This window comes from Aspergillus fumigatus, chromosome 5 (assembly GCF_000002655.1).
Source record: "Aspergillus fumigatus Af293 chromosome 5, whole genome shotgun sequence".
Taxonomy (NCBI): Eukaryota; Fungi; Ascomycota; class Eurotiomycetes; order Eurotiales; family Aspergillaceae; genus Aspergillus; species Aspergillus fumigatus.
The window spans coordinates 1,387,397-1,403,786 of record NC_007198.1 but is presented as its reverse complement, the minus strand read 5'-3'; the positions used below and the strand labels follow the sequence as shown (position 1 = coordinate 1,403,786).

Below are 16,390 nucleotides of genomic sequence, written 5' to 3'. Positions count from 1 at the left end.
GACCAAGAAAAGACAGTGTTTTTGTAAGACCATCCTAGATGAGCTGACTACATGTGCCCCTCATCACCGGCTCCCTTCAGCGTTGCGCAATACATTGCTTTCAATCGACAATAATATGCTCCGTAAACTGGTGTCTAATTGGTGCGATCAGACTAGTTTATCACACTTGTTCTGATTGGCCCTGAAAATCCCTCGTTTCATCCTGCACCTACTGAACGGCCACCATTTCAATGTGCTTACGGCTTGATGATGCGCCAAGAAGACAGCATGTCTTTGGTAGCTGCTAGATGTGGGAAGTGAAAAAGTGCAGATGATTGCAGCATGGCGTGGGGTCTATCTTGCCAGAGCTTGACGATTGCTTAGGCTCGAGGGTATAAGCGGGAACTGGCTCTTGTTCGAGCCGTCTTTGGGTTGGTTGTTTCAGCTTAGGAGTATAACAATAATGCGTAAAAAATCAGGTTACCACTTCGTGCAATAATACCATTTAACAATCTAGTATCTCTCACTCCCTTTCAATCTTCGGAGCCGCTGTGTGCTGATCCCACGCAGCTAAGATCTTCACAGCGTAACCAAAACGAGAGACATGCATGATGGAAATGACTGGAGGAGATGATGGCGGATATCCTAGGTTAGCTTTGTACACAGATCGCCCATGATCAGATCACGAAGTCATGTACACCAGAATGTGGGCTCCTTGGGCGTTGTTGATCAAAACTCTCTGACTTCAAGAACAGCCGGTGGAAAGAGCTTTCAATCAGTACTGGGATCCATTGGCTGATTATCTTTCGCAATCGTGGGGATTTCCATTGTTCTGTCGGATCTTGTTTGACCAGATCAATAGTAGCTAACTAGCTAACTACTCCGTGGCTTACCCTTGCATTACAGAAGTAAAGGCCTCGTGGATAATGTTTCCAAATTCCCTTGTGGATGGGACAGCTGTTCATTCACCCATCCATACTCCATCCGCTTGTCAGTTTGACTGATGGCTCGTACTTATTTAGGTTGACCCCAGCCCTATATGCATACAGAATTGACAGTGCAGTCCGGAGGCCGCGGAGACCGCAGAGGCATGAAGGTATTATCAGAATCATCTAATGTGGAGCTGCTTTGTGCAAGAAAAAGATCAAGGCGGTCGGTTTAACAATTCTTGCTGAAAATAGTGCTTGACTGGCAGATGGCCCTCCGCTGCGAGTCAATCCTCGGCTTCCATACAATGGGAGACACTATGATATCCGTCCGAAAAAGCGGAAATCAGATATCTTTACAGTTCGACCCCTCATCGTGTCTTGACTTTCTCAGAGATATTGACCTTTCAAGTAATGTTAGTGGAGAAGACAAGGCTTTTGAGATTGGTCCAGGAGGGGAGGACTACCCGCCACAGCTTGCTAGCTGATGATGCTAATTGACACTTGAGAGCATCTACTGATCCAATTGTCCTAGAGAAAAGCCACTCAAGCACCGGGTCGTGGTACTGACGTGCGGGGGTAATTAATAATAATATTAAAGTATGATCAGATCACATACAGTATGCATGAGCAGGGAGAATGCACAGCCTCAATTTTGTTGCCTGTTATTGCCTCTTTCCGGTAAACACAACGTCACTCGGAGCAATATTACCAATTCTTGTGAGATCAAGCGATAATCAGCAATCTGGCACCAAGCATGAAGCTGAATGAGAATGAGGAACTAGCGTCATCCTGCTGACTTTCCAAAAGGGAAGGAAAAGCATGCTGGATGATATTTACTATGCTTGGTGCATTTTTGCATTTTTGCTATCAGAATCTTAGAGATACGTTACGGCGGTGTTTCACACTTTTGCCATTCAGTCCATCTTAACATTGATATTACACGAGTAAGAGTGTAATCTAGTAAACTCTCTGGCAAAAGGGCATTTGAAACATAAGGACGTTAATGTTAAATTAATCTGATCCCCATTAATGTTAAACATTCATGACTGCAGTAACACACCAAGTCCCATGGATTCCAAGATTTTGATGATGAGGCGGGGCCTTGTGGAAATAGCCAGCCATATTGTCAGGTATTGGTAATCATGCACTTTTCTGCGCCACTTTCCATATAGGGTCTTAATAATACTAGTATTTACCTTCTCCATACCTGGTACACGTTTTCAAGCCTGAAGGTGATGGCTATCCTCTGGCTCCGAATTGATCTTTATATTTCCATGCTATTCGCTATCTAGTATGTCATATATGTCATCTGCTAAGTCCTGATTGACACAACTGACTAAATGAGGACACGCATTTGTTAATGGTTAGGTATCTGCCGCCATCAATAACAGGTACCACAACTTTTTCCATCGTACCGAGGTAACAACGTCATCTCATGTGTACCTACCTTACCTACAGAAGGTATTGCTCGGTATCATATTTGCGGATATAGAATTATCACTATTACACTTGTCGTAAGGCACGACAGGCATGGTAACCTACCCAGGTACTTGCGTTTAAGCACTGCGAAATGCAAATAGAGGTAAAGCGGAACCTGGATCAGTACCTCTCAGTATGGTAGGTTCTTGCGTACTGTCCGGCACCCTGAGTTTAGTCAAGGAATAAGGTAGTAGGTGCCTTTACCTGTTGCACCGTAATTTTCCATGAAGGGAATTATTTTCAGTGGGATACGTTGCTTACAGATGTTGGGGTGGTTTGCCTCATTATCTAGTTCGAGTCTAACTGCAGGTAGTACAGCGTGTAGGAATGGCCATCGACCAGTTTACCACCGAACATAAAAATGGAAATAAGAGAGGACAGTCAAAACCATAGAGGATTTTCAAGCAAAATTTGTACTGGCTGTTCCCTGCTGGAGACTTCCATGACCTTGTAGGAACCGCACCCACCCATCTGCTCCTCTAACTGCGACGTACCACCACCTACTACTACAGCAACAGCACTATTTCAACCTCTCCTCCCCGTAGGCAACGGCGTTCCATCTTCCCCTGTGTAAATTTGCTACACCGTCTTCTTTCCCCTAAAATACTGCAAGGCAGCGCACTCGAATACATTACAGAGTTGGTTTTTATTTTATTGTCTCACCGGTTCATTCCGTGCTTACTTGCGCAGTGCCTATCTCCTTTTCCCTCTTCTTATTCCTTTCTCTTTTCGTTGACCTCCCTGTTTGGGGAGGTTCTTTGTGCCGAACTCTCCCACCCGGCCTCCACTACAAAAAAGTCACTTTCGTCACATTTCCGTTTTTTACACTTTCTCGGTTGACCGTCGCCTCAGGCCACCACTGGCCGCCGCACTTTTTTCTCCCTCACACGCCGCCCTTCTTCTCCTTCTTTCTCCTTTCTATCTACCTACATCCAAATCTTACATCTTCCAAAGTTTTAAACTTTGGCATCTTCAGCTTCGTGCTGTAGGCGCTTGTCCTCCCACTCGCAACGGGGGCGACTTCTGTTCCTATTGTCCTCCGTTCGCACATAGCCACTCCCTTCACTGCACATGACTCCGCAATCTGTTTCACCTGTACCTTCCTCAGTCTCATCCGCGGCAGCATCACATACTTCGAATGATCCTCGAGATGGAGAGTCTCAGGTAACACGAGCTCTAGCGGGCATGAATCTGTCCGCCGCGAACGGGGATGTACTCCCCGTACATCCCCAGCCCGTAAAGGCGACAACTACAAGAGCTACTGTGGCAAATCGCCTCACCCGCATGTTCTCAAATACTGGGAAAATGCCGTCAAAGGAACCCAAGGAGAGCAGAGAACCAGATCCCGCTCGAGACTCTTCAGACAGCAGTACGGAAAGCATAAACGCTCCTACAAATGGTAGCGCAGCGCCATCTAGACCCACATCAAGACCTTCATCTCGAGCTCCCTCGCGACAGACGTCGACGAAAGGTGACAACGAAAAAGAAAAGAAGACGAAGCCTACAAATGGAAAAGACCAAAGGGAAGGTTCTATCGTTCACAAGCGATTTGAAATGTTCCCAGATGGCACACACTGTCATCATCTCAAGAGTGCAAGACGGCAGGAGAAGCTGACCGACCTTCTGCGAGACATGCTGGGTGGTGGTAGTAGAAAAAAGGACGACCACGTAGATGACCAGCAATTGTCACTAATGTCTACTTGGATCGACCAATTCAAAACTGAGCGTGACAAATTGGCCGCCGACAAGAAGGGAGGGCCCAACGCCACGGCCTCTCTCGTTGACAAATATGGCAAATGTCAAGAGATCGTTGGACGTGGCGCCTTTGGCATTGTCCGGATTTCTCATAAAGTGGACCCGAAGGACTCCAGAGTTGAGCAGCTCTATGCTGTCAAAGAATTTCGCCGTCGGCCGCAGGAGACTGCCAAAAAATACCAGAAACGGTTGACCTCAGAATTCTGCATTTCTTCGTCCCTCCGCCACCCCAATGTTATTCACACCCTCGATCTGTTACAGGACGCCAAAGGCGACTATTGTGAGGTCATGGAATACTGTGCCGGCGGAGATCTCTACACACTCGTGTTGGCCGCTGGCAAGCTGGAAGTTGCCGAGGCCGATTGTTTCTTCAAACAGCTCATGCGTGGTGTAGAATACATGCACGAAATGGGCGTCGCTCATCGTGACCTCAAACCAGAGAATCTTCTCCTGACCACTCACGGGGCACTCAAAATTACAGACTTCGGGAATGGCGAGTGTTTCCGTATGGCGTGGGAGAAGGAAGCGCACATGACTGCGGGTCTCTGCGGGTCTGCTCCATACATTGCGCCTGAGGAATACGTTGAAAAGGAATTTGATCCGAGGGCTGTTGATGTCTGGGCTACAGGTGTCATCTACATGGCTATGAGGACAGGAAGGCACCTGTGGAGAGTCGCCCGCAAGGATGAGGACGAATTTTACCAGCGTTATCTGGAAGGCCGCAAGCACGAGGATGGTTATGCTCCCATTGAAACTTTGCATCGGGTAAGAACTCATCGAGGTTGCCTCAGAGGGTCTCCAGCGCTTACATTTTCTCAGGCCCGTTGTCGCAATGTGATCTATTCCATCCTTGACCCCAACCCTTCCCGCCGTATCAACGCCTCACAGGTCCTTAAATCTGAGTGGGTCCGCGAGATTAAGCTGTGTAAGGCCGGCGAGGAAGGGTTCTGATGACGAGCTGGCATGTTATCTGATCCGCGCGGGTCAAAGGGCTGATTTTTGCACATCTGGGGAGGCATTGTCTCGGACATATTACGTGGTATTTGCCTGGGCTTGTCCTCCCTTCGCAAATGTGCTTCACAATTGCCTCCTGTGTCCATATGCAAAACAGGGTGGTTCATGTTTTCCCCGTTCCAGGCGGTTGTCCTCCTTTGACTAGATCTGTAGAAGGAGGTATTTTTGTTTTCCTTTACCGGCGCATATATTTTGTGTTGCTCTTTTCCTTGCTACTAGCTTATGGGCTTAGTCTTCATCGTCATGAATTGATGCCATTGCAACGAACGGTCATGACCATTGAGCTTATTGTCATATTTTACTTCATACTCATTCTTCTACCTCACGGATGAGCTCTGATATCAGCTCTACAAACTCTAATGACTTCCTCATGTCGACTGCCTTCTGTTTCAGCTGACGAAGAATTCTACTGGCTGGCTTATCTCTTGCTCTTCTTCTTTCCCCTCTTCCCCCCCCCTCCTGTTCCGACTCTTTCACATTTTCTATTTCCTCTCTTGCGCCTTTCATATATTTTCCCGAGGTATTATGACTGGGATTCTCCATGGGTTTTGCATGAACTCAGCGGGTCTTATTTGTGCATTGATTTTACTCTGGCTTATCAGGACGCGGTTTGGCTCTTCCGAGTTATTCATTTGCTATTTTTCATTTCGATCTGTATTTCTATGATGAGGTATACTGGGAGGCGGGCTGACTAGGTAGGTCTGGTTTATACTCACCCGGGTATGTACACTATGTCATTGGGGTCTCTGTCTTCCATAGATTGAACGCTGCAAAGCACTCGTCACGCAATGAAAAATAAAAATTGTCTTTTTCCATGCCTCAACCCACAATTATCATCGTTTTCCTTCGCTTAATTATACGACATAGCATCAGGTCGTTTGGAAGGATATCTAAGGCTTATGAGCCTTAAGTTGTCTTTCGTTGGGTCCCAAGCCGCATTACCTCAGGACCGAAATGGTATACTTTCCTCTAGTCTGACAACATGGTATAGCAGACGAAAGATCTGCTCATACTGGCTTCTTCAATCACTGAGCCACTTCAACTTACCCACAAGACGTTCATTTAGCTATTCGCATGCTCGCCGATACCCGAGCATATCGCGAGATATTCTATATAATCGAAAGTGAATGCAGATTTACCTTCCTCCTTGTTCGTTGTCGCCTGAGTATGACCTTGCAGTATGCTGATCGAGGTTCCGCCTGTGCCATGGGAGGGAGAAAGAACAGGAAAAAGTGGGATAAAATTTACCATCGGAGTCATGAACGGTCTCCGTGGATCTGCTGTGCTACTTGATCAAGTTCATCCGGCAAGTCTACCGAGCTTTGAGTTGGAGAATGTACGCCATCAAATGGCATACACATACTCTTAAAACCATCATGCAGAGGCCCATATTGAGTCTAAATTTTCCAGTCGACATCATCTTCAAATCGTTGACTCTGAGGTAGTATATGGAGATGGCATGGCGTATGATGGAATCCGTGCAGTACTTTACTGTTCCATACCGTTGGGTCGGTTACCAATAGAAACTACCTACCTAGGTACTATGGTAGGTACAAAAACGTAATTTACCATATAACATTCGTCAACGAGTACGTCGAGCACCAGCGCTGTAAGAAACAGGCATCCGTATTCTGTCAGGTAAAATAAATGCCCACAGCCACACACAGCCACCCTGGAACCATCCTGAAGCCATCATCATTGTCCCGCATTTGGGCATCTTATCCAGGTCCAGCCCTGCGACGATCGACCTTCGCTGTAAACATTGTGCAATCTTATTATCGACGATTGAAGCTCTTATTCTTCTCCCTCTTGTTTCAAACAAAGACTCTTTGCTAATCCTATTTCTCTTTCTTCCTTCTTTCTCCTTAACTCGATCCTCTACTCTCGCTCGCTTCCGCCTCCCCGTTTCTGCCTACACCAACATCATGTCTTGGGCAGGTTCGCGATTTTCCATTCCTCTTCAAGTGAATTCTTTGCTCAACACACGCTAACATGGGCACGTCGCATTGTAGGTTTCAAGAAAAATGTCAACCGTGCGACAACGCAGGTGATGATGAAAACAGGTATGATTCCCCGCAACTGTTCAAAAAAGGCTGCAAAGCTTCCGTCGAGAAGAATGCGTCGGTGATATATCACAAGGACTAGCATCTGACCTTCAATCCTTACAGGACATGTCGAGAGAACGAACGACCGGGACTATGAAATTGAGGAGCGGTATGAGCTGGTTTGGATATGCATACTTGGGATCACTACTGATCGACATTTCGCTTTCCAGACGATATCGGACTATGGAGGCTGCGGCAAATCGATTGCAGAAGGAAGCAAAGGGATACCTGGATTCGTTACGAGGTGTGCCAATTTTTCGAAACACTACCGTTTATATGGCGGGGCATTGTGCTGACCGAGACACGCTTGCAAGCAATGACGGCCTCTCAGATGCGCATTGCGGAGACGATTGATGCATTCTACGGCGAGGCGGGTACTCGGGATGGTGTGAGCAGAAGCTACAAGCAAGCTGTGGAGGACTTGGACGCCGAGACGATCAAGGCATTGGACGGGCCGTACAGGTACGACTGTGGATGATCATACTTACTGCAGGTAAACGTTGACGCTAGTTGATCCGCTTGACAGAACAACCGTACTAGACCCCATTTCGCGCTTCTGTGCGTACTTCCCCGATATCAACGAGTGCATTAAGAAGCGGAACCACAAATTGCTGGACTACGACGCCATGAGAGCGAAAGTGAAGAAGTTGGTGGAAAAGCCAGACAAGGATGCCACCAAGCTGCCCCGCGCGGAGAAGGAGACTGAGATGGCCAAGCAAGCATACGAGCAGCTTAACGAGCAGCTGTTCACGGAACTTCCACAGCTCATCGATCTGCGTGTGCCCTATTTGGACCCCAGTTTCGAAGCCTTGGTCAAAATTCAACTACGGTTTTGCGCCGAAGCGTATTCACGCATGGCTCAGGTGCAGCAATATCTCGACGCCGAGACAAGAGATCAATACGCCCGCGGCGATTTGGATAACAGGGTAGAAGAAGTTCTGCAAGAGATTCGGGACCTGAGTATAGCGGGGACTGTATGATTATCAGGGGGCCGTTTTGTCTTTCCTCTTCATACTCTTTGCCATTTTTGCGCTTTGCTGGTCTGACTCGCACCTGCGTCTTTACTTTCAAGGATATTCTTACTCTTCTATCCCACTTGTTGGGCTATGCAAAGTTTGTATACACTATATTTACCAATCAATCCCGTGCGATGACATTCTGTGTTGCTCCGTTTGATTGCCTTTATCGTCAGAATCGTGAATTTGTTAGTCAAGGCTTTCCACAATGGGAACGTCTTGGAGGCGAATGCGATGTGGCAACGAAAAAGGTGCTCACAAGATGGGTATCTGTCTAGGATCGTAATATCGTACTGCACAGACTGAGACTCCCCGCTGGATATTTTTCAGTCATCGTTAGATTCTCGATAGAGCTCATCTGCCAAAATGTCCAAGACTGGGACCGCAGCTGCACGGACTGCAGCCAGTTCGGAGGCATTCATCTCAGTCAGGACATAGTCCGCAACATCATTGCGGGTTCGTGTCGACGGACGGCCAATGCCCACGCCTACACGCAGAATGGACAGACCAGCATTTGCTCCTTGCGCCGCCTGTCCTGTCCGCGGCGGATATAGGCCCTTGCCGCGCAGACTCTCCATGACACTGATCAACCCACGGTGACCCCGCAGACTTGCCTTCTCAGGCCCGCCCCTCTTCACCCTCACCTTGCCCAGCGGCGCTTCCAGTTCATCATGCAAAATCACCAGCGTCGGTCGGAAACTCTTCAGCGAGCGGGGATCTACCCCCCGGAGCTGCCATTCGGCATTCGCTCCAGAGGCATCGCCGAAGTTCGCGGGCAATGCGACGTCCCCTTGGCGGACCACTCGCCCTAATACCTCAAATTGTGTTGTTGATAACCAGCTACTGAGCTGTCGGACCAACTTCGGCCCGGATTCGTTCATGTACGATGGGCTGTACCATGTTTTGTAGAAGATGGGACCGGCGGATGGCTGTCTGGAGGACACCAGAGGGGCTCGACTGGGGAGGAGGGGGACAAGCGCATCGAGGAGGATATGTCCGGCGCTGTGCCGTGTTTGCCGGTACAGACGCATGTTGCCTAGTGAGGCGATGAACAGGAACCGGCGGGGGGTCTTGAGGACTGGGCCCTCGGCTGCCATTGCGATGCAGGTAACACGGGCTCAGGCGATAATGGTTGTTGGTGTGGCTATTGGTACTTGTGAAGGCTTCAGGATGCTTGATTTTGCAGGTTCGCAGCAAGAGCTGTTAATTTGGGTGGGCTTGCTTCCGGTAGAACCAGGTGGAGAGGAATATTGGAGGACTCAATTTTGTGTAAATATGTACCTTAGAAGAGAGCCAAATCAGGTAATGCAATGAGCGAACCAGGAGCTCAATTGCATAAATTCGTCGCTGGTTATTGGACATGAAAGAATATTGATTTTTTGTGGAGCGGGAGATCGCCATCATCACTGTGGGGACCTTCACGGTAGAGAGGTACATACTCTGTGCGTCCGTGGGAAGATTCTGAATTCATGAGCGTCTCACGGTTGATGTTGTTAGTCGTACAAAGATCATTGGATCTCATTCTTGAGTCAAGGAAATATTTTTCAGGCGATTGTTTGACTCGGTCGACTTATGTCAGCTTGGGGTAGATCCCAGTGTCCCTGTATGGATTACAGATTGTTGTATTTGAGCATCTTATCTATTGATCAATCGCATGTGTGCATTTGAGAGTAGATGAGATGCCACCATTTGGCCCAAACACCACTTTGATAGAATAGTGGTTTTCAGTACATTATCTACAGATGGTATAAGGATCTGGACAGTCATGAAGAAACTATAACCGCACGTGAAAAAGCCATCCAAAGACCCATTCTTGAAAGCTAAACTCCATGCAAACCCAATGATGCAATCAGACACATAACAAAAGGTATAAAAGGGGATGAGAGCATGCTACAGCTGGAACTTAGTACGCTGTTTTTCCATGCCTCCTTTCCACTCCCACTCCTGTCCGCTAGCACGCTGAATTCCTTTGTCAACTCGCCGCAGCTTGAAGTTTATTGCGGGACCAAGCTCTTGAAGGCCGGCGCGAATGCCTTCCACACCCTTGATCTCTTTGCCGTCTGTACCAACGACACTCTTTTCAGTCTCGCGCTTCTCACGGAACACATAACGATGACGCCGGAGAAATAGGTAGTCTCTTTGGTTGTGAATTGTGACAACTTGACGTCCTTCTAGGTCCGGTTGTGGTGGGAACATGCTCCGGAAGAGATGGGCCGTAAGTAGACCAAGAGGAGTCCGGAAGTTGTTGAGGATTAGTTCCGGCCGGTGCTCGGTGGCATTTCCATGTCCCGGAAGCTTCTTGCCTTCTATCCATCTGCTAATAGTAAAATGGAAGGTGGGACCCTGAGGTAGGTGGACGATCGTCAGACCGGAAGGTCGTTTCTGATCCTCCTGGAGAACCACGACGCTGGTATAGTTCCGATTCGACGCGAAGGCAGCAATCTCGCGGATGGAGAACTTGTGGGAATAGCGATGGGCCGTACGACGGATATAAACGCTGTTAGGAAACAGATCGGTAAGGGATCTGGCCTCGTTATGGAGGGTAGAGTTGAGCGAGGTGGTGATGAGGATCTTGGGTGTCGGATGAGGCTCTGAAGGGAACAACGTAGGAAATTTGGCAGCGAGTGCCTCTGGCGCTAGGTTGAGGTTCGTACTCCGAGTCGACTGGCTCGGAGAGGTTGCTCGTTCTGTAGCAGATGGAAGGGAGGACTTTTTGCGACCCCGGTTATCATCCTTCTTAGCCTTCTCATCTCCGTCCTCTTCCTCGTCGCTGGTGGCTAGCATGCTGTCGACATCATCTTCAGATTCGTCCGAACCCGAGTCTTTATCGTCCAAAGGCCTGTTGAGTTCGTCCTCCTCTTCTTTCTTCTGTCGCTTGATGCGCTCGACGTCAACGCTGAGGCCGAGGGCATCTTCAACGTCACTATCGGCCTCGTCCCAGACACGTTTCCGATCCAGAGTCAGCGGAATATTTCGCTTGAGACGCTCCTCCTTCAATTTCGGGTTTTTGGCTTCTTCCTTTTTTCTTCCAAATCGTTCTGCTCGTCGCTCCGAGTCCTTAGCCCGCTTGCGCTTGACATGAAGCATTTGACGCCTCAATTTGTTCGCAGGTTTATAATCCAGAGCAGCGCTAGGGGGAGGCTTCGACTGCGACTTTTTGGAACCCATCTTGACCCCGAAAACGCAAAACAGCCCAACCTCGGTGATATTGTTCTAACAGCTCGGATGCGGGAGAGATGCAAATAATCAGAATAATTTTGACGGACAAATGTTTCGCCGGCGGAGGGTTTGACCAGATAGCCCAGAATTGCCTATTGCGGCAACGTGATTCTACCCTTGAAAACTGAGTAGAATAAGAAGAAAATCAAGGGAAAGGGGAGATTTTTGATTTTTCTAACTCACGTTCGTTTCATCTCTTACCTACCAGCTCCCCTTGTCTTTCATTACCGTCGTTCCTCAGGTTCGTTGGTTCTGGGGGTCGACTCACGTGGTGGATGACTCAATTGCCATTTCTTCGACTCTCTCTTCCCCGCCAAATTCCTCTCTGTAGCCCCGCCAGAAGCTTTTTCCACACCACTGCCGCACTCCAGGCTGTCCAGGCTTCCAAGAAGAATCAGCTCACGATGGCGACCGTAAACACAAAGACCGGGAAGGTCGTTGACCGCACGGTCTTGGACTCAATGCTCCGGCGCCGGCTTTTCTACACCCCGTCTTTCGACATCTACGGAGGTGTTTCCGGCCTCTACGACTACGGCCCCCCCGGTACCGCCCTGCTGAACAACATTGTTGACCTGTGGCGCAAGCATTTCGTGCTGGAGGAAGACATGCTGGAAGTGGACTGCACCATGCTCACCCCGCATGAGGTTTTGAAGACCAGCGGACACGTCGACAAGTTCGCCGATTGGATGTGCAAGGACCCCAAGACTGGAGAAATCTTCCGCGCAGATCACTTGGTAGAGGAAGTTCTCGAGGCTCGCTTGAAGGGCGACAAGGAGGCGCGTGGCCAGAAGGTGGTCGTGGATGAGGAAAAGGAAGCAAAGAAGAAGAAGAAGGCTAAGGACGCAAAGGCAGTCAAACTTGATGATGCCCTCGTCAAGGAATACGAGGAGATTTTGGCGCAAATTGATAACTTCGATGGCACTCAGTTGGAAGAGATCATCGCCAAACACGACATCAGAAACCCGACGACCGATGGCAACCTCCTTCCTCCCGTCGCTTTCAACCTCATGTTCCAGACCTCAATTGGCCCCAGCAGCAACATGCCGGGTTACCTGCGGCCTGAAACCGCTCAGGGTCAGTTCCTGAACTTCCAGAAGCTGCTGGAGTTCAATCAACAATCCATGCCTTTCGCATCGGCCTCCATCGGCAAGTCTTTCCGCAACGAGATTTCGCCTCGCGCGGGACTGTTGCGCGTCCGTGAGTTCCTCATGGCTGAGATTGAACATTACGTGGACCCGGAGGGTGGCAAGAAGCATCACCGGTTCGAGGAAGTTAAGGATATTGAAATGGCTTTCCTCAACCGTAACGTTCAGCTCTCTGGATGCACCAAAACTGAGAAGATGACCATTGGTAAGGCGGTTGAGACCGGTATGGTCGACAATGAGACACTTGGATACTTCATTGCCCGTATCCAGCTGTTCCTTCTCAAGCTCGGCGTTGACCCGAACAAGCTCCGCTTCCGCCAGCACATGGCTAACGAGATGGCCCACTACGCCGCTGATTGTTGGGATGCGGAATTGCTGACCAGCTACGGATGGATTGAATGTGTTGGCTGCGCTGATCGGAGCGCCTACGACCTGACAGTGCACAAGAACAAGACCGGTGCACCTCTTGTTGTCCGCGAGCCCCGGGCCGAGCCTTTGAAGATCGAGGAGTGGCAGGTTGATCTGGACAAGAAGAAGTTCGGACCTCGTTTCAAGAAGGACGGCAAGGCTGTCGCGGCTGCCGTCGAGGCCCTTTCTCAGGAGCTCCGCGAGAAGTTGGCCATTGATCTGGAGAAGAATGGCAAGATTGAGGTGGATGTCGAAGGTGTTGGCTCTGGTAAGGTGGAGCTTGACCAGGACATCGTCAAGATCGAGAAACGCACTCGCGTGGAGAACGTTCGCGAGTACACACCGAATGTTATCGAGCCTTCGTTTGGCATTGGTAGAATCCTGTACAGCATGATTGAGCATGTCTACTGGGCTCGTGAAGAAGATGAAGCCCGTGGTGTACGTATCCCTATATCCTCAAGGTGCGTTGGACACCGCTAACTTTGCACTTAGGTCCTCTCCTTCCCGCCTGCAATCGCTCCCACCAAGGTTCTGATTGTTCCTCTCTCGACACACGCATCCTTCCGCCCCCTCCTGCAGCAGTTGATGACCAAGTTGCGGCGCATGGGTATCTCCAACCGTGTCGATGACTCCTCGGCCAGCATCGGTAAGCGCTATGCGCGTAATGACGAACTGGGCACACCTTTCGGCATCACGGTTGACTTTCAGTCGGTGAAGGACAACACCTTCACTTTGCGTGACCGTGACACAACCAAGCAGGTCCGTGCCAGCGAGGATGAGATTCTACAGGCGATTAAGTCCCTGGTGGACGGCGAGAAGACATGGGAAGATATTCGCAAAGAACTTCCTGAATTTACTGGTCAGGAGGTTGATTAGACCCGTAGAGACATGGTCCATGTAAAGGGGAAGTCAGGGAGAGATGATAAATACCAACTTCTCACTTGCAATGTTCACTATTTGCGCAATTTTCAAGACACTCGATGAGCGCCGTAATATTATCTAAAGTATCGAGCCCAGGTAAATACTCGCGCAGTCGTTTTCGTAGTCCCCTGATATTTTGCCAAGAACCTGGAGCGGAAAGTGAGCCAACACCCGCGTCATTGCAGCACTCCAGCTGGCCAACTTGCGCAGACAGCTTTCTCCCCTTCAACACCTCACGTCCGCCGCTATTTGGTTATTTTGCTTCTTCGCGGCTGTCGCTGGTGTGTTCTGAGTTACATAGCTAGGCGGCCACTCCGTCCTTCCACTATGGCACCGGCTATTCCCTCGGCCAAGTTGACTCTGTCTTGTCCCCTCTTCGCGGCCGATTTCGATCCGCGCAACCATGGCTTCTTGCTCGTTGGAGGCGGTGGAGGTGAAGGACGTAGTGGCGTTGGAAATAAAATTGCAAGTTCCCCTATACTCTACTACTAGGATCATGCGATCCGCACACATCGTGACGTTGATTCTTCTATACCAAGGCATACGCTAATTTTGAGAGCCGACTTGGAACACAGGCGCTGTTGGACACTTCAAAACGCAACGAAATCTTGGAGGTAGTCGATATTGAACTTTCTCGCGATGAGGATTCCGTTACTTCGCTAGCCGCTGCGCAAGCGAGTGATGAATCGGTCATTGCCCTGGCCGGTATCAACAGCTCCGTGGCCGAGCAGAAGAGGAACAACAATGAACATTTGAGATCCTTCCAGATCGACTATCCCCCGCGGAAAAGAAGGTTGGCGAACACTTCCGGAGAAGAAGCAAAGACAGTCAAAGAGAATCCCCGTCCAGGAAAGACTAGAGCACTAGCACGTGTGTCACTGTTTCGGACAAAGGAGTCCAAGGCATCCAAGGCTGGCTCCGATACCTATCAGAGGATATTGCGACTATCCCCATGGAAAGATGGGGACGCTCCCAGAGTAGGTGCCATTGCGACCGGGCTAGCTCCTGCGGGGGAAATCGTATTCTTCAAAGTCACTCCCACGCCGACCGAGGCTGATGTCATTGGGAGGATTCGCCTGAACAGTGAGGAGGAAGCTGAGGATGTGGATATCATCGACCTGGAGGACGATAGGAAATACAAAGTGGCCTACACCAACGGGAATGACGTTTTTATTTGTGAAATAACATTACAGACAAGGTCAAACACCGCTCCAGATGTGCAGTGCGTCTACAGCACACCTCTGCCCGAAAAGGGACTGAGGACAAGGCCTAAGTTTCGAGCGCTGCGTTTCCTCTCCCCCACAACACTGTTGCTTCTCCAGAATGCACCAAACCGAAGCGGTTGCGAGCTTTTGATTCTAAATTTACGGCCGTTTTCGAAAGATAAGCCTTCCGGGGTCATTGTAAGGCGCAAGAAGCTGCGCAAATCAATGAAGATCGGGCTAGGTCTGGACACTTGTGGTTTAGGAACGAATCCAGATGGCCAGCAGCAGACCATTATTGCGGTATCTGGTAGCGACCAGTCCATCGAGGTCTTGGCAGTTGAGTTCAGTGCAAGAAAGGGCTACGGCAAACTCCGGCCGTATACAACCCTACGAGACGTCCACCCGTTCTCGATGACCAAGATCTGCTTCTCAAACTTCATCCCCCCGGCGCATCCCGTCACGCCAGAGACCCCTCCTCAATATGTCAAGCTGGCCTCGATCAGCATGGGCAACACGGTTGTCGTGCACACCTTCCCGCTCGCCCCATCACCGCCCTCCAGCCGCACCCCACGGTACGTGCTGGTCATGCCCGGCGAGTCGGAGATCTGGACCAACTTCGCCAGCGGCTTTGCAGCCCTGCTCTCCATTATCACCGTCTGCATCCTCCTCCAGGCCTTCACGGAGATCAGAGGCCTCATGCCCCCGTACCTGGGGGCCTCCGCGTGGCTTCCCCCGGATATCCGCGCGGCCATTGCGCGCCCGTACCACCCCCTCCCGCCTCACCCTCTCCCAACCGCATCCGCGCTCTCGGCCCATACCGATTCCCCAAAGCAGACCCTCCGAGATCTCCTTCATGCCCGTCATGCCGCCGGGGCCAACGATGCCGATGTGGCCCCGGACGCTGATGCAACGACTCCAGCTAACTCGGTCTTTGTCCGATGTCTGCCTGAATCCAACAACATCTACATCGAGAGCTCTGACGCTCATTCCTCCCGCTCATCTTCGTCATCTCCTGAAGAGGTAGAAGAGCAGCCATCCCGATCCTGGGATGACCTCGACGAGGAGGAGCGTTCTGCCTGGAAGCAGCGCTTGATCGATGCTGGGTACTGGGCTCTCGAAGAGGGGGAGACGATCCTCCAAGGTGTATTGTTCGGCGAATGCTCTGCCTTTCTGGGTAGTCAAGTGCAAGCTGAGCTTCAATCTTAGTGGTGGATG

At 50.0% G+C, this 16,390-nt stretch overlaps 6 protein-coding genes across 6 annotated transcripts; 4 read left to right on the top strand and 2 right to left on the bottom strand.

The window, feature by feature from the left end:
- Window positions 1-3,458: 3,458 nt before the first annotated feature.
- Window positions 3,459-6,210, top strand: AFUA_5G05960 (serine/threonine protein kinase SAT4; the record flags this gene model as incomplete). The annotated part of the gene is made up of 1 exon (XM_748943.2): window positions 3,459-6,210. The coding sequence occupies one exon, from the start codon at window positions 3,459-3,461 to the stop codon at window positions 5,091-5,093; it is 1,635 nt and encodes a 544-aa protein (XP_754036.1). The 3' UTR covers window positions 5,094-6,210.
- Window positions 6,211-6,815: 605 nt separating this feature from the next.
- Window positions 6,816-8,241, top strand: AFUA_5G05950 (amphiphysin-like protein RVS161; the record flags this gene model as incomplete). Its single annotated transcript, XM_748944.2, has 6 exons — window positions 6,816-7,094; window positions 7,169-7,219; window positions 7,325-7,370; window positions 7,432-7,505; window positions 7,576-7,723; window positions 7,788-8,241. Exons 1-6 carry the CDS (start codon window positions 7,082-7,084, stop codon window positions 8,239-8,241), a joined length of 786 nt encoding a protein of 261 aa, XP_754037.1. The 5' UTR covers window positions 6,816-7,081.
- Window positions 8,242-8,418: 177 nt separating this feature from the next.
- Window positions 8,419-9,767, bottom strand: AFUA_5G05940 (aminoacyl-tRNA hydrolase). Its single transcript, XM_748945.2, has 3 exons — window positions 9,559-9,767; window positions 8,537-9,450; window positions 8,419-8,441 (listed from the first exon to the last, which is right to left on the bottom strand). The coding sequence occupies exon 2, from the start codon at window positions 9,372-9,374 to the stop codon at window positions 8,604-8,606; it is 771 nt and encodes a 256-aa protein (XP_754038.1). The 5' UTR covers window positions 9,375-9,450; window positions 9,559-9,767; the 3' UTR covers window positions 8,419-8,441; window positions 8,537-8,603.
- A 400-nt stretch (window positions 9,768-10,167) lies between these two features.
- On the bottom strand, window positions 10,168-11,445 carry AFUA_5G05930 (rRNA-binding ribosome biosynthesis protein RPF1; the record flags this gene model as incomplete). The annotated part of the gene is made up of 1 exon (XM_748946.1): window positions 10,168-11,445. One exon carries the CDS (start codon window positions 11,443-11,445, stop codon window positions 10,168-10,170), a length of 1,278 nt encoding a protein of 425 aa, XP_754039.1.
- A 326-nt stretch (window positions 11,446-11,771) lies between these two features.
- On the top strand, window positions 11,772-13,925 carry AFUA_5G05920 (glycine--tRNA ligase; the record flags this gene model as incomplete). Its single annotated transcript, XM_748947.1, has 2 exons — window positions 11,772-13,487; window positions 13,542-13,925. 2 exons carry the CDS (start codon window positions 11,772-11,774, stop codon window positions 13,923-13,925), a joined length of 2,100 nt encoding a protein of 699 aa, XP_754040.1.
- Window positions 13,926-14,373: 448 nt separating this feature from the next.
- AFUA_5G05910 (uncharacterized protein) lies at window positions 14,374-16,381 on the top strand (the record flags this gene model as incomplete). Its single annotated transcript, XM_748948.1, has 2 exons — window positions 14,374-14,439; window positions 14,546-16,381. The coding sequence occupies 2 exons, from the start codon at window positions 14,374-14,376 to the stop codon at window positions 16,379-16,381; spliced, it is 1,902 nt and encodes a 633-aa protein (XP_754041.1).
- Between the last annotated feature and the right edge of the window lie 9 nt (window positions 16,382-16,390).